At 46.4% G+C, this 22,298-nt stretch overlaps 2 protein-coding genes across 2 annotated transcripts; one reads left to right on the top strand and one right to left on the bottom strand.

The window, feature by feature from the left end:
* Positions 1-347: 347 nt before the first annotated feature.
* On the bottom strand, positions 348-6,927 carry MRPL46 (mitochondrial ribosomal protein L46). Its single transcript, XM_035132312.2, has 4 exons — positions 6,696-6,927; positions 3,892-4,069; positions 1,972-2,145; positions 348-768 (listed from the first exon to the last, which is right to left on the bottom strand). The coding sequence occupies exons 1-4, from the start codon at positions 6,897-6,899 to the stop codon at positions 518-520; spliced, it is 807 nt and encodes a 268-aa protein (XP_034988203.2). The 5' UTR covers positions 6,900-6,927; the 3' UTR covers positions 348-517.
* Positions 6,928-7,718: 791 nt separating this feature from the next.
* Positions 7,719-21,970, top strand: MRPS11 (mitochondrial ribosomal protein S11). Its single transcript, XM_035131839.2, has 6 exons — positions 7,719-7,860; positions 11,770-11,886; positions 14,128-14,226; positions 15,316-15,445; positions 19,024-19,089; positions 21,629-21,970. The coding sequence occupies exons 1-6, from the start codon at positions 7,808-7,810 to the stop codon at positions 21,734-21,736; spliced, it is 573 nt and encodes a 190-aa protein (XP_034987730.1). The 5' UTR covers positions 7,719-7,807; the 3' UTR covers positions 21,737-21,970.
* Positions 21,971-22,298: the final 328 nt, after the last annotated feature.

Raw genomic sequence — 22,298 nt, 5'->3', positions numbered from 1 at the left:
GAAATCCAATTAAATTCAATTCTGTTTGCCTGTCCCATATACAGAACTGTGCAAAAAGGAAGCGGCTTTCACCCCATTCACATATAAGTGACAGCAATCAGTGTGTGTGTGTGTGTGTGTGTGTGTGTGTGTGTGTCTGTACACGCAACAGGTACCACACTTGAGACTGTGATGCCCAAAGGAGAATGGCTGTTTTACCCCAAGAGGGTTTTCTCAATTAACCTGAAGCCTCTCTAATTCTTCTACATGAGACAGCTCTGTACTGTCTATTGTCTATTGTGCTGTGCTAGCCTTGCCAGGAGGTGTGAGTGTTTAAGAGCACACAGCTTAAACATAGGACAGATTCGTTGATTCTTGGACTCTTTTATTTAGCGAAGAGGAAAATAGGCACACAAATGGGATCCTTGTCCAGGGCCAAACATGGCTCTGCAAACGTGAAACAAACACTGAACAAATTCTTCGCCCAAGGCAGTTCCCTGTAATCTTGACACGGGGATAAATACACCACCTCCAGCACTCACAAGTCCACAAGAAAACGAGCAACCTGGGAATGGTACTTGGGTTTCAGGTAGTCTGCCAGCTCCCCTTTACTGACCCAGACATAGTCCACTTTCTCACTGGCCAAGGGCAAGTGGCTGCCCTGCAGGAGGGCTTTGAAGAAGAAGACCTTGGCTCCTGTGCCGCCTTCTGTCTGGGCCGCCTTGGGGAACTTGTACTTGTAAAAGCCGCATGGTGCGTTGCCTAGGAACTTGGCCTCCGTGTGGGTTCCTTGGAGGTGCAGGAGTCAGGCAGGAAAAGAAACAAGGGAGGAAACATATTTGTAAGATCAGGTGACACAGAGACAGCAGAATATACCTGGTGATGAAGAATTTTGCCCCTGCACCCCATTTTAAGGTGCCTGTCTTTGGCTGGAATATATATGCACCCTGGCGCCGACTGCTTCAAATATGCTGAATAATATTTAACATTCGTACAGCATGCTGAAAGTGCTTCACACACAAAATGCACAAACTGCTTGGAACAGAGTTTCCCAGACTTATTTGGTTTACTGCCCCCTTTTCAGGAAAAAAAAAAAATTCTCAGCGCCCCCCCCCCTGGAAATTTCTACTTTCTTTAAGCAAACGAACAGAAAGATACAGTGAGAAATGTGCATTATTTTATTTCTACCTACGTCCTACAACATAGTAGAGATGTTGTTGTAAATAAAGACACCTTGAAGCTTGAAATTATAAAATTATTTATTAAAATCAAGCATAGTAACATTTAACTCTATGTTACACCAGTAAGCATCATTACACAAAAGATGAAATACTTCCAAACGGCTTTTCAAAATGTTCTTCTTTTTTTATGCTTCCACTGCCCCCTTATTTTTATCCAACGCCCCTCAATTGCACCCGAGGCTACTACTGCCCCCCTGGATTGTTCTAGTGCCGCCGCCCCCATCCCCCCAGCGGGCAATATACAGTGGTACCTCACAAGACGAATGCCTCGTGCAACGAAAAATTCGCAAGACGAAAGTGTTTTGCGATCTTTTTGTTGACTCACAAGACAAATTTTTCTATGGCCGTGCTTCACAAGACGATTTTTTTTGCTTTTTTTTTTTGCTTTGATTTGTTTAAATTGGAAAACTGTAGGACAAAACTTTCGCAATCCAAAACGACTCGCGGAACGAATTACTTTCATCTTTCGAGGCAACACTGTAATTCACTTTGGGAAACATTGGTCTGAAACTTCCCTTCTCTATAACGTTTCCTGCTCTCTCTCCCACCACAAACCCCCACTGGGCCCAGCAGTAATTTAAAAGATAAGATTGGTAACACGTTCCCTGTCCCAAGAGGATTGCAATCTACCAAAAAATTGTGATAAATAAGACACAAGAGACGATAGAGAGAAAGGAAAGGGAAACAGAGGTACCGATCAACAGGGGAAGAATGTGGGAATGTTTCAGATACGCACACCTGAATCACTGACCTGAGAGAGAGGCCAAGGCCCGTTCTGCTGTGGCTCGCAGAGTCTCCCCTTCTTGCCACTCTGTTTGAGGCAAGAGCCAAATGTCTTGGTCACCAAGCTTTTGCTTAACCAGGAGCAGAAGGTTCTCGTCTAACTTCCTGTTCAAAGATGTCCGGTCCTTTTTTTTGTCGGCCTCTGCCAAAGAAAGAAGCCAGAGTCAAAGTAATTCAGCCAGCCAGTGATGAATAGATCCAACTGGAATTCCCAGAAGTCTTTGCTGAAAAGGCCACATGAAACCATGTCAAGTAGCAACACTCGGTTCAGGTTGCCTAGACAACACGCTAGGAAGAGTTTGGACGCCGCTTGCAACCTTAGCAGCATACATCATATTTTGCACCTTCGGGTGACAAGCAGAATTGCGTATTCCCCCCACCTCTCTTTTTATTTTAAAAAAGGTCATTGAAGTCGTTCGGTGTCTAATCTTATTAGACTTATTAAAATTGGCTTTTAGTTTGTGGGGCTCAGACAAAAATACCTGCAGGGGGGATGCAAAGATTCTGAAGTGCATGACCTTTTGGCAACGTCTACCTCTAAAAATAAACTGCCCTTCTTTCTCCCACTCAATTCACAAAATCATTTAAGGCAGAGAAGCTGGATTTAGCCAAATTTAACATTGTTTGTTTCAAACAGAGAGCTTGAATGTGAGCGTTCCACTTCTAATTGAAGAGTGGGCAGCTGGATGCTCAACGGAGGGTTGCAAATAGCCACTTGCCTAGCTGCCTGTGGCAAACAGGAATTGCCTCCAGGTGAACAAGCAGAGAAATCATGACCAAGTTGGTTCTTATGCCACATCTGATTATTAGCAATGAGTAACGTGGGCTCAAGCTGTTGTTTTCTTAAGGAAAGCGGAGAAATTAAAGGACTCCTTGCTCTGCTGATAGGATGAAAATCAAAACAGGAGCATTAAGCATCAAAGACTCATTTCTGGGTCCTTTTTTGAACAGGGGGGTAGAAAACTTTAAATGTGTTTATAAACCATAGTTTTCCTCAGTACTTTGAGAGAGGGGTGTGTGTTTGCTGTACTCTTTTTAGCACCTGCTTTAAAAAAAATTGTTTAAATATTTTGTTTAACTTTTTTTTCAAATTTTGGTATTTCTGATAAATCCTGCAGAGGTTTAACTAGAATCAAACAATATATAAATGTTGTTTAATTCATTAATCATTCAGAAGTGATATCATTGGGCTCTACTGTTTCCTGTAAAGAACGCAACCCTCCCTGTGGACACAATCTAGTTTCTCTTACTAAAAATATAGTTAATGAAAGTCTTCCCCTTTCTAGTGCACTGCCCTGTATTTTATTTTCACCAGATTAGAATTAATCCAAGCCTGGTTAGAACCAAGCATCCTCAACAACAGGGCTAAGGGACCCTTTTGGGCCAGAGGGCTATGTCCTTATCTGGCCCCACCCCATGGGCCCACTTTGACAGGTGAGTGGGACAAAAAACCTGTCAATTACCTTGTCATCATGCCATCAGATGGGCAAGGCAACCCACCTGCCAGTCACCTGCCATTGGCTAATTGATATGTGGCCTGTCCCACCCACTGTCGAAGTCCGTTGCACAGAACTTCCCCAGCACCCAAAAATGGGCACTCGGAAACTGCAGCACAAGCGGCTTTGCTGCTCCTGTAGCAACCCAGTGGTTTGCACTGAAACTGCTGCTAAATCAGCAGTCTTCCCACCTCTGTTTTAGTAGCAGTTTCAATGCATACCAGTTGGTGCTACTGGAGCAATATGCTCCTGCCCTGCCCATCAGCTGAAGCAAGTCTTGCTCCAGCAAAGTAACAACCCAGAGCTGATGGGCCAAGTCTAGCCTTCAGACTGGAGTCTCCCCTACAGCTGCCCAACAACATCCCAATGAGGTAGGTGGAAGTAGCATGAACCTGTTATCCGTGGGGCAGGATTGAACTTCCGGAATTTCTGTTCCCACAAGTCTTCCACATCTTGAATCAGCACAATCTCCTGCCCAGCGTCGTCATCGTCTTTCTGCCTCCGCAGACGCTCCTCCTCTGCAAAGCGGCGGAGTTCGTGGTCTGAATAGAGGCTTTTCTCCATCTCGACCTGGCAAAGCAAAATAAATAGAAAACGGTCTGATCCAGAGCCCAGCCAGCAGGCTTCTGCAAATCACTTTCCTGAGTGCTGCATTGTTTAAGACGAGGTTGGGGAATCCGTGGTCCTCTCACTCTCATCAAGTATGGCAAATGGTCCGAGATTATGGGGAAAGCCGCCCAGCAACATCTGGAGGGCCACATGTTCCAAGTTGTGCAAGAAAGAGATTTTTTTATTTCAGCATGCAAGATACAACACCAGTAACACAAGATGTAGCACAGGCATCCCCTCCAGATGTTTTGGCCTAAAACTCCCATGATCCCTAGCTAACAGGACCAGTGGTCAGGGAAGATGGGAATTGTAGTCCAAAACATCTGGAGGGACGAAGTTTGGGGATGCCTGATGTAGCATGTTGAACAGAATCCAGGGAACCTTGGTCACCCCCCCCAAAAAAAATACCTCTCATGAAGATTAGATGTGTTATTTGTTACGCTGAAGTTTTTTTTAGCCTTGTTGCTATCAGGCAAAGGCCCTCCAAACACAAGCCTTACATGCCTCAGAACTGTTGCCGGCGCCCAAAATCTTTATTTCGCCTCCCCTTGCTCAGACGTCCAGCCCTTATTCATATCTCACTGAACTGAGCTCTGCCGCATGATGAAGTCAATTCTAGAGTGGCTTTCAGAAACAATCATGCAGGAAGCAGGCAGGATCTGCTCTGTCCTCCTTCTCCCACACTAGCAGATGCTTCCAGCTGCTGGAATCACAAGAACAGACACTAGAAATCACCAGCCCCTTGGGAGCCCCATCTGTGCAGCTTCATCCTCCCCTTCACTGTCTGCATTCACTCACTGAGGACTTAATTTGACTCAGCTCAAGCACCTGCCTTTCAGAGCATCTTTCTTGCTCCACTGAATCTCATGATAATTGATTGTACATTTATCCTCCCCTTCCTCTTACTTATTTAAGGTTTGGTCCTCCAGTTGTTGTTGAACTACAGCTCCCATCAGTCCTTGCATCTGGAGTTTTCCACACCTGAATTAAGCCTATACCCAACTACCCAGAATATACCCATTGAATCTAATGGTCTCAACTTAATCCTGTCCATTGTTTTCAATGGCTCTACTCTGAGTTAAATAGAGCTACAGCCCTAATTGATTAAATTTCTGTTCCACTTTTCCTCCCAAAGAAGTCCCAGGCAGCAAATAGTAAAACAACAGATTTTTAAAATTAAAAAAACCGGGCGGAACTCTGCCCAAGACCCTGGATAGCTGCTGCCTTTTTAAGAATATACAATACTGGAGTGCAACCTTTTTTATTTTTTTATTGTTATTTATTAAATTTATATATTACCCTTCATTTGAAGATCATGGGGCAGTTATATATAAAATAGTATAAATTATCCAAATAAATAAATGCACAATTCCTTTGACATGGTATAATAATTTTCCATACTATCATTTAGATAAAGATAATGGGACTTCTAAATCCAGAACATCAGACCACTGCTTGTGAACACCAGTTACTGGGTTGGGGGATAGCTGTCAACCCTCCCTTTTCTTGCCTTATTCCAAGCCACAGCTGTCAACCTTCCCTTTTTTTGCCGGGAATTCCCTTATTCCAGCACCGTTTCCTGCTGCTATCCTGGATTGTTAGATATAGAGTGTCCCCAGGTCAGGTGAGGCTGCTGATCCCTTATTTTCAAATGCGAAAGTTGACAGCTATGGGTTGGGGGGGACAAACCAGGAGATTACTGCTGTCTTCATCTGTGTGCAAGTAGACATCCAAGTAGACGCCTCAGAGAAATCTGGGAAGATGCTGACTGGAAGGAGATGGAAGGGTGCTCATTTGACCCTCAAGATGTCATTCAACTCCAACTCCATCAGCCAGTGTGGACAGTGATGATAGGAGAAACCCCTGCTGAATTTAATTGTACTTACTTCTGAGCAAAGGTGATTCAGATTGCAGCCTAAAGCAGCAAAAGGAGACCTGTGATTCCACCATATGTTACTGGACTCCCAGCTCCCCACCCCCACCCCCACCCCCCAACGACTGGCCACAATGGCTAGGGAAATCCGAGATGGGAGTCCAACAATCACAGGTTCCACATCACTGCTTTAGGCTGAAACCCAAGCCATGCCAACTCAGAAGTAAGTCCAACTAACTCGTTGAGATTCCTGCATTGCAGGAGGTTGGACTAGATGGCACCAAATATCCTTCCAGCTCTACCGTTCTGTGATTCTACACCAGGCATTCCCAAACTTCGGCCCTCCAGATGTTTTGGACTACAATTCCCATCTTCCCTGACCACTGGTCCTGTTAGCTAGGGATCATAGGAGTTGTAGGCCAAAACATCTGGAGGGCCGCAGTTTGGGGATGCCTGTTCTACACTCTCAGGTAAATGGGATTAGGATTGCAGTTTTATCAATCTGATCCAGCAAAATACCTTTTATATGGTTTCGAATGGGGGGGAGAGATTGGGCTGGCAATTTGTTGTTTACAAAAGTAATATATATATATATAATCTTTTAATTTTTATAAACAACAAAATAATACATAGGCCACTCTGAGGTTCCCCTTTCCAATTCAACACCCTGCTCCCGCTACCAGACGTGCGCATGCGCCCCTCTGCTTCTTTCACCTGCTGCAGCAGCTCCGTCATTTCTTTCTCCTCCGGACTCAGCTCCTGACTGACTCTGGGCGGCCTTTGCAAGCAAAGCGCTCCGAAAAGCCTCCATTTCGGCCCGGCTGCCGCGGAGCCGCCGGAAAGGCCCCTCCAACAAGCGCGGATCGGCAAGTTCGCCGCAGCCCCGCTCAGCAGCACCCTGGCGAAGGGCGCCGCCATGTTTGTCACCTCCGGACCACAATGCACCGCGGCGGCAACCCGACCTTAGAGGTAGGACTGAAGAGTTAAACGCTGCCGGCGATGGAGGGCTGTCTTAAGGCACACTTTTCTCGACCACAGCACAATCGCGCAAAGAAAGCATATTTTATTTATTTCATTTTCACATTTATAATTACAGTTATTTAGCCTTTCCGCCAAGAAGTGCAACGCGATATACATGTTTTGTCCTCTCCTTATCTTATTTTCACAACAGCCCTGCGAGGTAGGTTAAGCTTAAACTGGCAGTGACTGGCCCAAGGTCACCCAGTGAGCTTCATGGGCAAATGAGGATTTGAACCCTCACCTCCCAAGTCCTAGTCTGACGCTCACCATAATAGCTACCCCTGCTTTATTTTTAGAATGGTTCTTAAAATTACTATTATTTGTGTCTTTTTCACGCACACAAAAAAGTCTCAATACGACTCACAAGAAAGTAAAAGAACTTAAAATAATTTTCCCCACGAAAATGGACCCGTATTCGAACAATGATATGCTCACTCTTCATTAATATATTTATGACTTTTTGTTACGTTAAAGTCCTGTCGCTCTAGGAAATTCCCATCTCCATGGTGGAAATCCGTCTCTAGTTTCCATTGCTTGGCTAACAGGGGGCGACAACGCACCACGGTCGAGGCCTGGGCGCCGTACGTCTCTCTGCCCACGCCGTACGTCTTTCCCCAGGTCTGTGCGCCGCCATTTTAGGATTAGTCGTAAACAGCAACAGCGGCTCTGTACGTAGAGAGGACGCCGCCATTTTGCCATCGCCTATAACCGCGAGAAGAGCTTTCCGCTGTAGCGCCGCCCCTACCGCCCTGCGTGAGCTTCGCGGTGCCCGGCGAGAGGGATCCAGACGGTGGGGGGCAAGGATCATGATTCCTTGGTTGGCGCTTGCCCGGCGAGGGCTTTTGGGGGGCGGCTCGGGGTAAGAAGTCGCAGGCCAGGAAGGGAAAGGGCTGGGTTGGTCTCGGGGGGGGGGGAGTTCTGGAGCTTCAGTTTGGGAGGGCTGCTGTTGGGGGTGCCAGGCGGGTTGTCTTCCATCAAGGCCCTTCTGCCTTTGAAGTCAGTAGGTAGGGTTGCCAGACTCAATAGAGGACAGGACTTCTGTGCCTTTAATTGCCCTGCTCTCTTTTGAGTCTGGAAACCTTAAAGAGAAACCAGCAGACCCTTTGCTTGGAAATTAAACCTTGGTTTCTCTTTAAGGTTTCCAGACTCAAAAGTCCTGTCCTCTATTGAGTCTGGCAACCCTATCAGTAGGTATGGCAGAAATCCAACAGGTGGAGCATCTGCCATACCGGGGCAGGCTGCTGTTTGTCTCCCTTCAGAGCTCTTCTGCCTTTAAAATTTGCAAGGGAAGGCAGAAATCCAACCGGTGGAGCTTTCACCCATTCCTCCATGCTGGGTGACATCTGTACCCAGTGATTCTATTAACAATTTGCAGCATCGTGGATGCACAAGCTAGTGGAAAAGTGTCGGACTAAGATCCAGGTTCAAATCCCTATTTGGCCATGCTCAATGACCTTCACCCAGTCACTAGTGTGCATCATAAGCAGGGATCTTGCAAGGCAACTTTTGGGCTGGGTTTGTGGCCCACCAGAAATAGCTGAGTACCACCACCGCAGTCACTTTGGGCGCTGCTCCCCGATTCAGAAGCCACCACCCCCACCCACCCCGCTTTAGTACAATAATCTGTTTATCTCAAGAACATGGGACGAGAGCCTCCTTTGGGCTTTATCAGCCTGACTGAGAGAGTAAAGTGATTTAGTTAAAGGATGGACCCGTAGATCTGGGGGGGGGGGAGCACTGCAGAAAGTCCCAGGTTCAGTCTCGGACATCTTCATTAAAAGCATCCTAGGGAGCAGGTTTTGGGAAATGCCTTTTGCCCCAGTTCGCCTGGAACTACTGGCAGTAGCACATAGCATTTTAAAGACACTGAGAAACTGGGCTAGATGGGTCATTGGCCTGATCCAGCAGGCTCTTATGTTCTTAAAACCTGGTCAATGCGAAGGCTGCTGTCACCAGTTTATCCCAGGTGACCGTGTTGGATACACAGCAGATTCATATGTTCATACACCTCAACTTCCCCCAAGTTGGTGCCCTCCGGATGTTTTGAACTACAACTCCCATCAGCCCCAGCCAGCAGTTGTAGTCCCAAACATCTGGAGGGCACCAAGTTAGGGAAGGCTGATAACTCACAACTTCTGCACATTTAACTTCTGCACATTCAGCTCTATGTGCTTGGCAAAAATAAAAGGGGCAAAAAGGGGGCAGGCGTCTGGAAGGGGGGGGACAACTGGCAATCCCCACCACCATTGCATCCAATGTGTTCCAGCTATACACAAGGTTAGCTTTACGTACTATCCTTGGAATGCAGCCTTTGCATAAGCTGAGAATTGTCTGTAGTTCAGTAGTATTTCGGACACATCTCTTTCCTTTCCAGATGCTACCAAATTTCTCATCTGTTGGGGAAAAGGTGACAGAACCACTAATACTGTTTTGTTGTGTAGGTAGGTAGAACGGGAATGAAGGTATTACAGCCCAGGTCTTGTGAAGGACCACCTTGACCTATAGAACCCTTCTCATACACTTGAGATCTACCAAGGGTCCTTCTTCAGTGCCTGCCTTTTAGGATGGTGAGCAAACGAGATGGGCGCTACTCAGCAAGGGTCCTGAAACAATCATGGACTTGCCCCTTCAGCTCCGGCACTCGGGAGGCCTTTTGAACACCTTCCTCTTCGTGGCTGCCTTTAACCGATATCCATCCACCGCTTGCATCTCTGGCGCAGATTCTCCTATTCTTCTTCTGCAACTTTTTATGACGCACTCAACTCTGCTGTATTCTTTGTGAGGGCACCGTCGCACTTAGCAGCAGGTTAAAAAATACTATTAAACCCAATCAAATATTTAAAAGTTCCCAGAGCTGTGACAGGCATTGTTTTTTTGGTTGGTTGGTTTTTTTAAAAAATCCTCCCAGCTCTTCTGATGCCGCAGGAGTTGGTGGCTATTGCAGCAAGGCCGTTGGTTCACATGGAAACGCTTGCGATCTGCTGAAGCGATAGCAATCTCTTCCTCTCCCTCCACCCTCTTCAGCAAGGTTATAGCTGAGCTCATTTAATTAATTGCTAGGAGTTGTTGCACAATGTTGCGTGGTTGGACAAGGTCTGTAGATGAACTTCCTTTGTGGATGATATTCTTAATTGTATACGCTCTTCATAACATTTGCTGTTGAACGAGCAATACAGACTTGCAGTGAAAATGGCCCTCTTCCTATGGAAGTGACAATGCATGGGTTTCCCCACCACCACCACCATTCTTTCTAGACATCCTTGAATCAAGAAGGTGTTTTCAGGTGGTGGGTGTTAAAATACCCAACTGATTGCCCTTTTTATTATTCTTGACTAGTATTTCAAGTGTTGTCTGGTTTTTAATTCCCTCTTTTGGTGCGCTGGAATGACAATCGTAAATGTCTTGCAAGTGTATCGAACAATTCCGATGGCATTTTGAAAACCACTTTTTGGGGAGGGAAGCCTTGGGAGGTAGGTCAGTTTGAAAATCAACAGTGGGGTTTTGATCTATATTTTTTCTTTCTCTCTATGTCGAAACCATTAGTTTATTTACAGCACTTTTTTAAAAAAAACACCTTAAGCACCCTCCAAATTGTTCAGGGCAGCATACGTGAGTTTTCTTGTCTTAACCTTGTTCCTCCTTGTTTTATTTTCACAACCGCCCTGCATGGTAGATCATTTACAAGTACTTTCCTGCTCAATTGGACCAAGACAGCTATCAAATCCAGAATCCGATTCTCACAGTAGCCACCCAGATGCCTGTAGGAAGTTCAGAAGCAGGACTTGAGTGTGACATCGCTCTCCCCACTTGTCATTTCCAGCAGCAACTGGTATTCGGAGGCTTCACTGCATCTTGTGGGAGCGAGTCCCATAGTTTAGTCCAGTGCTACATGCAGAAGTACTTCATGCCTTTCTGTCCTGAATCATCCAACATTCAGCTTCGCTGGGCGGTCCCTAGGCTCTAGTATTATGCAACTAGGAGGAGGGGGAACAAAAATCCATCTACAGTGGTACCTCTACTTACGAATTTAATGCGTTCCGAACGCACATTTGTAAGTCGAATTTTTTTTTAAGTCGAATCCCATAGGAATGCATTGGGAGAAAAAATTCGTAAGTCGAAGCAACCCTATCTAAAAATTCGTAAGTAGAAAAAATCCTATCTAAACCGCATCCAAGATGGCGGACTGAGCTCCATTCGTAAGTAGAAACATTCGTAAGTAGAGTTATTCGTAAGTAGAGGTGCCACTGTATTTCCTTTCTTCATGCCACGAGAGAGTGTGGCGGGCTTAGGCTACCCAGTGAGCGCAATTGCGGGATTTGAACCCAGAACCCATTCTCCCACTGTGGGCGCCTGCGTAGACAAAATGGTACCATCCACACTCAGGAAGGATGCTTTGGCGAAATTGGGTGAGCTTCAGAAGTACAAAATAACTTGTGGAAGGAGGGAGATTGCTTGGTAGTCACAGAATACTCAAGGGTAGGGGAAAGAGAGAGAGCAAGAAAGAGAGAGAGAGAGGCTAGGGGAGAGGAGGTGGAACAGAAGGGAACCTAGAAGGGGGAGCATTCTGGAAAAGCATAGCTGGGCACCCTGAAAAGGAGCACTCTGCACTGCAACACTTTTGTTGCAGGTACAACTTTTGCCTTTTCAAAGTGCCTGTGTCCATTAAATCGAGCGACTACCAGCAGGCTGTGTTGTTTTTTCAGTCACTGCTCTAGCTATGCTAACCTGCAACCTCCGGCTTCTCTCTCTCTCCTTATGGCAACTGCAGGGTTTCCCTGTCTCGGGGTGTGCAGACAAGCATCCAGAGACTTCAAGGGCTAACGGGGGATTCTGCCAGCCCAGCTGCTGAAGAAGAGGCAGAAGCTGCGAACAACAGCGACTTCAGGTGAGGCGTTGTTTCGCGCGGTTTTGCAAAAAAGGGATGAGGCACGACTTTTGTGACATTCAGAGGGCACAGTATCCTGTGACCCAAAGGGACCACCTTGAGGAACACACAGAAACTGTATGAAATTTGAAAACAGCTTTTGGAGTCCCTTTCCAGAAGATCACTTATTGATCTCGGCTATTCTATTTCTGCCTGTGGTTGCCAACTGCCTTTAGAATTGTGTGGAATGCTTTGAAATGGTTTTGTTTAAAGCTTAAGTCTCACATGTTTCAATTGGACTTTGGGGGGAGAGACAGCCAGTGTGCACCCAGGAGGTCCCAGTTTGCACACATCCCTCTCCTCCTTGTGGTCCTGGCAGTGACTTCGCTCCTGCTGTGTGCCTCTTCTTTTGTGTCCATGTGAAGACAGAGTGAGGCCTAGAAGGACTGGCCTCACTCTGATTTGGCTTCAGGTGTCACTGTGCTGCCAAGCCTCTGACCACATGGAGGGACGGTACCTATAGGATCCTTATACACTGGTACCTCGACTTACGAACGACCCGACAACCGAATTTTTCAACTTACGAATGGGGCAAATGGCTGCACGCTTACGAATTTCTCGACATCTGAATGGAAACCGTGGCGGTTTTAGATAAGAGTTTTTTTATGAATTTTTAGATGGGGTTGCTTCGACTTACAAATTTTTCCGTTTCCAATGCATTCCTATGGGAAATCGCGTTTCCAATGGCGCTTTTCGACTTACGAATTTTTCGACCTACGAAGGTGCCTTTAGAACGGATTAAATTCATAAGTCGGTGCACCACTGTACCAAGTCAGACCATTGGTCCATTTCGCTCAGTATTGTCTGCAATGACTTCCAGGATCTCAGGCCAGGGGTGTTCCTGGCCCCACCTGGAGAACTCGGGGACTTCTGAGCTACGGTCCCTCCCCTAGATTTCCTGCCCTTGCTTTGCATCTTCAGGTACAGAAAAAGAAAATGGCTGCCATTGATAAGGGAGATGCTTAACTCATGTCTGTTCTGGAAAATGGCTTAAGTGGGGTGTTAGAAAGGCAGATATATAAGCTCATCTCCAAATGACACCTTAAACCTAATTTACAATCGCCGCCATGAATTGTCTGGCAGCATTTTTAAAAAATGAAATTTATTGTTGTTATTATTCATTTCAGTTTCATACCGCTTAATACCGTATTGACCCGAATATAAGCCGCACACTCCCCCCCAAAAAAATTCCGACCGTGAAAAGTTAAAGTGCAGCTTAAATTGGTGACCTTACAAAAATTGGCTTTTCCGATATCGCTGCTGAAACAGACAGACGGTAAAACGGAACGGGTGTGCGTGCCTGCAGAACTTTAAGGGACCGGCTCATATTCGGGTATTGTCCTCCCCCCCCCCTGAATTTTAAAGGTGCGGCTAATTTGTGGGTGCAGCTTACAGGAAAATATCTCAAAGCAGTTTACAGCACATTGAAACATCAAATAAACCAACCCAGAATAAAACAAATTCAAGCTTCAAGGAAAATATTTGAGATCCTTCTCTAAGTGACATTTTGCTTTCCCTATATATTTTTTTAACCGTGATTTATATAGCTGCCCCGTAGCAGAAGTACTGTGGGAGGCCAGTGTGATTCAGTGGTTAGAGTGTCAGACTAGGACCTGGGAGATCAGGGTTCAAATCCCCACGCAGTCATGATGCTCACAGGGTAGCTTTGGGCCGGTCACAGCCTCTTAGCCTAGCTCACAGGGTCGTTGCAGGGATTAACTGTGGAGGGGGTGAACCATGTACTCCTTGGAGAAAAAATGGGCTATAAATGCAATATATAAGCTCTTCTGCTTGCCTGTTTAAGAAAGCTGGAGGCTGCAGCCAGGTGGCTATGTCAGTCACTAATCTGGCATCCAGAGGTCTCCACAGGGTCGCAGTTGGACCCATGCCAGTCGCAGAAACGCACCTGGCGCCTGGCTAATTTCTAACACTGAGTGATGGGGCCTCCGAGCCACCTGTGAATGAGCTGATGAAATTAGGGTGGGGGAGATGCCTACTTAGTCCCAATTTAATTTTACTAAAGCTGAGCAACTTAAAGGTAGGAGAAAGAGCAATGTGAAGGAAGAGTAAGCCAAGTGTACTGTTTGCTGTTAAGACTTCTTAAACCTCCCCAGGCCGCCCAGAAGTTCTTCTCTGAATGCCCAGACCATGTTAAGCTTTGCATCAAAACTTCACATTCTCCCTTCCCATTTCACTTTTCAGCTTTTACCCCCCGGCACCAGGGAAAGGGAGCGCTCTGCGGTGGGATGGGAAGAAGTTCGAAGAGATCCCAATAGCTCACATCAAAGCTACATATAACAAGTAAGTGGCAAATTTCTCCATCTGTGGTGGATTTGCCCCGAGCGTGCAGATTAAGGGGGGGGGTGAGAATCTGTCCCCCTTTAGTGATGGGGCTGAATAGAGACATCTCAGAAATGTTTGAGGTGAGAGCCAACCTGACTTAACTGCGGATGGTTTTACACAACGTTTTGCAAAAAACAAAATCAAGTGGGGCCTAGGTTTATACATGCCATTAAGGTTCTATATAAAGAAAATTATGCATTGTTTCACACTAATTCCTACAATTCTGTGAGACTCATGAGCAGGACTAAAAAGGGATGCCCCCGTCTCCTCCCCCCCCCATTATTTGCTATATGTTTAGAACCATTGGCTGAAGCCATCTGTAATATTAAAGATCTACAAGGATATTGAATTACAGCTAAAATTTTAAAATGTATGAGACTGGAGTAATTATTGAATATGACTCCCTTTGGCAGACATTCGAGGGTTAAGTATATGACGGTCGGGCTGTGAAAGCTGACTGGTAATGCCTTTACAATCTTCAGCTATCTCTCTGTAAAAGCATAACGCTTTGGGGAAGAGAAGGGGGGGTCACAATTTTTATCAGGGTGTTTCATGATGTTATTGTATTTGTATCTCAATGATTTTATTATTTATACTTCGCCCATCTGGCTGAGTTTCCCCAGCCACTCTGGGCGGCTCCCAACATAATGAAAAGCACAATAGAACCTCAAACATTAAAAACTTCCCTAAACAGGGCTGCCTTCAGATGTCTTCTGAAAAGCAGATAGTTGTTTATTTCCTTGACACCTGATGGGAGGGCGTTCTACAGGGTGGGCGCCACCACTGAGAAGGCCCTTCTCTGTCTGGTTCCCTGTATTCTCACTTCTCGCAGTGAGGGAACTACCAGAAGGCCCTCAGAGCTGGATCTCAGTGTCTGGGCTGAACGATGGGGGTGGAGACGCTCCTTCGGGTATATGACGAAGGGGGTGGAGCAGTTTCCGCTGGGAGGTTACAGCATTTGGGTTTTTTTAGTCTAGAGAAAAGGCAGGCGAGGAGTGACATGGCAGAAGTGTGGAAACCATGCCCTCTTCTCTTCCCTCCTTGCAGCACTCACATCCAGATCACCTCGCATGATAACGTCGCCTTGACCCTGTCAACCTGCGGTAGCGAAGGGTTCAAGAACGCCAGGAAGGCCACCGCCATTGCGGCACAGACCACGGGGATCGCAGTAGCAGCTGTGAGTGAAATCCAAGTCGCAGCACCCCTGGAGGCAAAGGTTTTCCCGATGGGGAAGGGCAAGGGCCAGTTTTCCTGCTTGGACAGATCTTCTTGACGCAGAAAGCGAATCCCAGTGTGTTGCCTCTATGTTATTTGCACAGAGCGCCTCACTTGCATCCTGCACCTAGATGACGACCACAAAACTCTTTGCACATTTAAACAGCTGTAATATATACTAGTATTTTTATTAGATGTTAGGCTTACTGGTCACTTGTCACCCAAAGAGTCTCCAAGTGACTTACATTGAAAAAAATATTCGTAAATACAGTGGTACCTCGGTTTTCAAACATCTCCGTTGACGAACGTTTCGGTTTTCGAACGCCGTAAACCTGGGAGTAAATGCTTTGGTTTTCGATCACACCTCGGAAGTCGAACAGGAAACGCAGCTTCCACTGTCGGCTACTGAGTTTTGGGTTTTTGACCATTTCAGAACTCAAAACGGTCTTCCGGAACGGATTACATTTGAAAACCAAGGTACCACTGTACATTGTACTGTAGAAAAGGGGAAGGAGGGGTCATATAACATGTTAATATTTGAAGGAACGTATGAGGGGGGCAGCCCCCCCCCCACATAACAGTGATAGAAAACATTGGCAGCACGCCTCCAAGAAACAAAACAATATTCCCACCCAGTAACCAGCAGGTAATTTAAAAACAACAACAACAGCACCTCCATTAGCTTGTCAACCTGTGATTTTGCTATTGAAACCTTCCCCTCTCCACCCATAAGACATTGGAGCCCTCAATTCTCAGCAAGATCTTGATCACAAAGATGTTTGCACAAGTGATAGAAAACAAGCCGTTCGTTCAGTGGCAAACCCAGGCTTGTGGCTGCATAGTGTAAAAGGAAATATCTGAGTACAGTACTAAAGCCAGTGAGAAAAGGGTTGCAGTGATCACTCTCTCGTTGAAACAGAGCCCTCTTCTTATTTGGGGGCTTGTTCCCTCACTTGACTGACTCATTAACTCATTTAGTTTTGCACATTCTTTCAAGATGGGAATGGGTTTTCTCCTATATCTAGTTCAGTCCAGAGTGCTTGTGAAGATCTTCTGCGCAGAGATGATAGATGTGTATTGTCAGTTCTTGCTGTCCCAAGGGTCTTGCTAACAGCTTTCCGGGTGTTGGTATATGTTTTAAGTGGGCTCGGAAAACGGGAATGATAAAGGGAAAAGGTTCAGTGTGCTCTGAGACGGGTGGCTTATACTGAGCACTGGTTCTGCTCATTGAAATTAATGGGCCTGAGTCAGCCACATTCATTCAATTCAGTGGGCTTACTCTGAGTAGGACAAACATGTGACTATAACCCTAATCATTTATTTCTAAGGTTTATATTTATTGCTATACAGTAGAAGAAAAGACCACTAAAATAGCCTCTAGATGGCAACCTTTCCATATATTATATTGAGGGTATCCCATCTTCTCTCTAGAACGTTGCCAGTAGCCAGTTTGGGAGTAGGAGACATTTAACAGCGCCGCCAATGCGGTAGGAAGAAATGCCCTAGAACGGAACATTTCAGTTTTGCAAATATAGCAAGTTCTCTCCCATTACAAGACCATAATTCTCGTCTGCAGCCTGCTTTCTCTCTCTCTCTCTTTTTGCATCTTAATTCATAGAATCATAGAACTGTAGAGTTGGAAGGGACCCTAAGGGTCATCGAGTCCAATTCCCTACCGTTCCCTTCCTCCCACAATGCCCTTTTCCCTTTAATGCAATATGGCTGATAGAGAGGAAACCACTACCACTTAGAGCAGGCATCCCCAAACTGCGGCCCTGCAGATGTTTTGGCCTACAACTCCCATGATCCCTAGCTAACAAGACCAGTGGTTGGGGAAGATGGGAAGTGTAGTCCAAAACATCTGGAGGGCCGAAGTTTGGGGGTGCCTGACTTAGAGCCTTATTTGTATCAGACCCGCCGGTACCTCTGCAACTGCAAAGCTCGTTTCCTGGAGTTTCCAATCCATCACCATGATAATAAAATTTAAAAAAGACGAATCCTTTATCTGTGGTTTCTTAGAACAGGCCAAGGGATCATCTAATCCAGCATTCTGGCCTCCAAGGGGCCGGGCAGATGCCTCTGGGAAGCTCGCAAGCAGATCTTGGAAGGTGGCATCACTTTCCCTACCTGCAATACCCAACCACTCTTACTCGAAGGCAATATGGTCTCTGACAGTGGAGGAACAACATGGCCATTGTGGTTTAGTAGCTGCCAATAGCCTCCATGAATTTGTCTAGTCCTCTTCTAAAGCCATCTGAGGTGTTGGCCATCACTGCCTCTTGTGGCAGTGAGTTCCACAGCTTAGCTGTGTGAAGAAAGATTTGCTTGCCTTCCGCCTTCTTTGTTGGATGGCTCCGGAATCTAACATTACAAAAGAAGGAGGAGAACTACTTCTTATCTACTTGGTTCTCGACGTCCCATCATATTACCACGTTGCTCCTCACTCACCGCTTTTCCTAAGCTGAAAAGCCCCGCCAAGGGTTGTAACCTTCTCTCGGACGGCAGCTGCTTTTCTAAGCCGCATTTGTTGCGATTCTCGATTTTATGCAGCTCCGATAAGCTTCCTTGCCGTCAAGATCTAGCAACTCTGCTCTCTCTCCCTCTTCACCACCAAGCACCTTCTCAGTTGCTGACTTCCCATTCTTCCTAAAGAAATCATTAATCCAGTGTGCCATAGTGGTTAGAGCATTGGACCCGGACCCGGGTGACCAGGGTTCGAATCCCCACCAAAGTCACAAAGCTCCTTGTGGGATTTGCTCTCAGCCTTGCCGATCTCGCAAGGCTGTTGGGAGGTTAAAATGGAGGAGGAGGAGGAGAACGATGCAGTGCACCTTGAGCATTTTGGTAGGAAAGGTGGGGTATAAATGCAAATTTACATACATAAGTATGTAAATAAATATATAGAAAGAAAAATGACCATCAAAATGACAGATACAATCCTAAAATTGTCTGCTCCCCCCCCCCCAACTTTACAATTTCCCCTCTTCATCCTTCCTGCTATGGATAGAGCTCTACTCGCAAGCCACTGCATTCTAGGGGCATGTTGATAATAATAATATACTTATCATAATAGTATTCCAGCTATTGGTCCTAAACAGGAAGGTTTGTCTCTAGGAGGCTGCCTACCTGTCAATCCTCCGGCATCTCAATGACATTCAAAGCTCCTGCTCTTCTTGTAAGCCTGAGGGACTGTCTTCGTATAGATTTAGTAAGCTGCTCCGGTGGGGAGGGGTGATTTTTGGCTCAAGCACAATGTGAAGGTGCTTAAAAACAATCCAAGCAAGACCCAGACCAACCTGGCCCCATCCACTGACCAGAGGAGGAGGCAGCTTGCTTTCCTTTTCCCTCCCTGTTCCATTTTCCTTTGATGAGATGTCTATAAGAGCGTGACCTTGCCGGCAGGGGCAGTCTTTATATATGCAGCGCTCAGTAAATGTCAGGTGCTTGAGAGCTGTTTAATAACAGCAGCAAACATGGAGACCGAACGTGGGGGTGGCTCTCTGGCTAAATTTGCAAAACGTCTTTGTTTTCCCTACCCAGAAAGCGTCGGCGAAGGGTGTGTCCCACATCCGAGTTGTGGTGAAAGGCCTAGGACCTGGCCGGTTGGTAAGTGCCTGCGTTTCCTTACTGAGGATTTTCATTGGTCCTGCTGTGCTCACTGAAATTGATGGACATTACAAGCTTAAGTCCATTCTATTTTAAGGAGTTGAAATCCACCCTGGGTGCTGTTGGTAAAGATGGCACATTACAGGGTGGCAAAATAGAAGAAGGCAAGTCTCTGATCCTGCCCCCAAGGAACACACAGCCTTTTAAATTTTGAAAGCAGGAGAGATGCAACAATGAAAAGGTAGAAGCAGAAACAAAATGGGCGGCGGGGGGGGGGGGGGGAACATTGGCTGATTGTTTCAGTTGATGGTGAGGACCAGTGGGGGTTGTCAAGAACGTATATGGCCCAAGACACAGTTCTAGGGTGGAACTTTGCTTAAAACGTGCCTTTGCTCATTTATATGCATAGGTGACTCTGGGAAATGCTGGGTCAATAAGTTTTTCCATTGAGAAACTGACCTGTGGCAAAGGAAGTAGCCTCAATCTGGAGTCTTGTTTCTGCCTGAACTTGCTGGCCACTGAGCCTCCCCATCTCTCCTTAGCTGCTGTTCGTTCTCCCCAGGGAGTGTTCATCAGGCACCTTCCTTATAAATCTTTAGGCACCAGGCAAAAAGCGTCCCTCTTCAACTAGGCCTTCGGCTGATTAATATTCTACAGCCTTTTAAATGTGTTTTTTTTGGGGGGGGGGTATTGTTCTCTTGTTTCTCTTTTAACTACTTATTTGTGCTTTGATCTCATGTTTTTATCTTGTGAACTGCCCTGAGATCTTTTGATGAAGAGCTGTATATAAATCTAATACATAAATACATCTTTTTCCACTTCCCGCTACCCCTGAAGCAGTTAGGCTTGGGGTGGAGAATAGATCCTTCTATTGAGAACCTATGGAAGGGTCCCGTCCCCCACGCTAAAGCCTAATTGTCATACAAAGGGTGCCATTTTCACAGCACACAAGGAGAAGCCTTCCCTCTCCCACTGTAGCCACCCCTGAAAACATCCCCACCTACCCCCAAGCTGTAATTAAGCATGGAGAGGGGCAAAACCTTCCCTTGGCTCTAATAGAAGGGTATCCCCCCACAAACCGAATTGCAGTAGCGGGGAAGAGGGTGGAGAGGATGCCACAGACCGGATAGGAAGGCACCAGGGCGGTCAGGGAAGGTCTTGGGTTCAGTATACAGCATCTTATTCATCTATTGCATTTATAGCCCATCTTTTTCTCCACAACAACCCTGTGGGGTAGGCTAGGCTGAGAGGCAGTGGCTGACCCAAGCCTCATGGCCAAGCGGGGATTTGAACCCTGGTCTCCCAGGTCCTGGTCGGCCACTCGAACCGCTACACTACATTGGCTCATCTCCAGGTGAGGTTGGGAGAACCACTGCCCATCAGTGTGTAGACCCAGGATTCCCCAAACCCATGCCCTCTGTCTGTTGTGGACTACTGTTTTTTTTTTCTTTTTTGCCATATAATTTTTAATAGATTTTTAACAATAAAATGATAACTTTCATCACATTACTTTCCATATCTTATCCCTTTGGCTTTTTAAGGCCTCGGCTTCCATCAAACCCTTCTTATGATTTTCTAACATTTATCTCTAATATTTATACTTCACTATTCAATCATTGAATAGGGACGCGGGTGGCGCTGTGGGTTAAACCACAGAGCCTTGGGCTTGCCGATCAGAAGGTCGGCAGTTCGAATCCCCGCAATGGGGTGAGCTCCCGTTGCTCAGTCCCTGCTCCTGCCAACCTAGCAGTTTGAAAGCACGTCAAAGTGCCTTCTGGCGGGAAGGTAAACAGTGTTTCCATGTGCTGCTCTGGTTCGCCAGAAGCGGCTTTGTCATGCTGGCCACATGACCTGGAAGCTGTACGCTGGCTCCCTCGGCCAACAATGCGAGATGAGCGCCGCAACCTCAGAGTCGGTCACGATTGGACCTAATGGTCAGGGGTCCCTTTACCTCTTTACCATTATTCAGTCATTGACTTAAATTATTACAAAAACTTATCACTAACATTCCAATTACAAATGACTTTCCTTTTTAACTACAAAGCTTCTTGCAAGTTGTGGGCTACTGTTTCTATCATCCCCAGGAAGTATGTCAGTGGTCAGGGATGGTGGAAGGTCTGGAAAGCCTGATTTTGACAATAAATTGGTTTGATTCCATGTAAGGCCCAATCGGCATTCCGCTTTAAACAATCATGACTTCCCTCCCAAAGAACCCTGGGAAGTGTAGTTTGTTAAGAGTTGTTAAGACTCCTTATTCTTCTCACGGAGCTGCAGGGTGGTGCAACCATCATTCCCTCTTCCCAAGGAACTCTTGAGAATTATAGCTCCGAGAGGGGAGCAGGGGGTCTCTTGGCAACTCTCAGCACCTTTAGCAAACAGCATTTTGAGGGGAAGCCACGATTGCTAAATTAGTTAAACCACAGTGTGTTTCCTTTTTTTAAAGGTATAGTGCAGATGGGGCCTGAGTCAGCTTCTCGTCTTCCCATGCAGGAAGCTAAAGGGTGGAAAAAACACTCGTCTCTCTCTCTCTCTCTTTCAGGCAGCCATCAAAGGACTTACCATGGGTGGCTTGGAGGTGATTTCCATCACAGACAACACCCCGATCCCACACAACGGCTGCCGGCCTCGAAAGGCACGAAGGCTGTGAATCGGGAGCAGAAGGTTGAAAAGAGAGAGGAAGAGAGACTGCGTTTGGGGCTCATGCAAGTCTGGTTCTGATGCGCCTCCTGTAGCCATCTTGAGGGGGCAGCGCTACCTGCCCCTCATTCCTCCGTCCAAATGTCAAAATGGAGATGGCCTTGAGCTTAGCCCAGTCAGAGAACAAGCAAGCGGCTGTTTTTATCATCCGAACAAGTCTTGCCTATAAAATCTGTAGGTTAAAGTTGCTGCCTCTAATTGTCTCCTTTCTCAGGCTGCCACATGGGGTTGCATTTTTATTCTATTCTATTTTCTCTCTGGAATTCCGCAGGAAGAGGGATTTATGGCCAAACCACTCTGTCACTTGCTGCTCTGTGAAGGGAACAGAGGGCCATATCCCTACGTTTAAAGCCCACGGCTTCACCCTCAAAGAATCCTGGGAAGTGTAGCTTGCCCATTCTCAGAGCTGTGGTTCCCAGAACCTTTAGCAACCGACACTTCCCAGGATTCTTTGAGGGGGGGGGTGAAGCCTTGGGCTTTAAATGTCTAATGTGGAGGAGAGTCTCTTGTCC

This window comes from Zootoca vivipara, chromosome 14 (assembly GCF_963506605.1).
Source record: "Zootoca vivipara chromosome 14, rZooViv1.1, whole genome shotgun sequence".
NCBI lineage: Eukaryota > Metazoa > Chordata > Lepidosauria > Squamata > Lacertidae > Zootoca > Zootoca vivipara.
Note: the sequence above shows the minus strand (reverse complement) of the source record. Positions and strands in the feature narration are given on the sequence as shown.

What these genes read in the sequence shown, in the direction of transcription:
- MRPL46 (XM_035132312.2), bottom strand. Translation starts at nt 6,899, where the DNA reads ATGGCGGCGCCCTTCGCCAGGGTGCTGCTGAGCGGGGCTGCGGCGAAC. An exon ending in TGACGGAGCTGCTGCAGCAG is followed by an intron (nt 4,070 to 6,695) that starts GTGAAAGAAGCA and finishes TTGCTTTGCCAG; the next exon opens with GTCGAGATGGAGAAAAGCCT. An exon ending in TCCTGCCCCACGGATAACAG is followed by an intron (nt 2,146 to 3,891) that starts GTTCATGCTACT and finishes TTTCTTTGGCAG; the next exon opens with AGGCCGACAAAAAAAAGGAC.
- MRPS11 (XM_035131839.2), top strand. Translation starts at nt 7,808, where the DNA reads ATGATTCCTTGGTTGGCGCTTGCCCGGCGAGGGCTTTTGGGGGGCGGC. An exon ending in CTTTTGGGGGGCGGCTCGGG is followed by an intron (nt 7,861 to 11,769) that starts GTAAGAAGTCGC and finishes TGGCAACTGCAG; the next exon opens with GGTTTCCCTGTCTCGGGGTG. An exon ending in GCGAACAACAGCGACTTCAG is followed by an intron (nt 11,887 to 14,127) that starts GTGAGGCGTTGT and finishes TTCACTTTTCAG; the next exon opens with CTTTTACCCCCCGGCACCAG.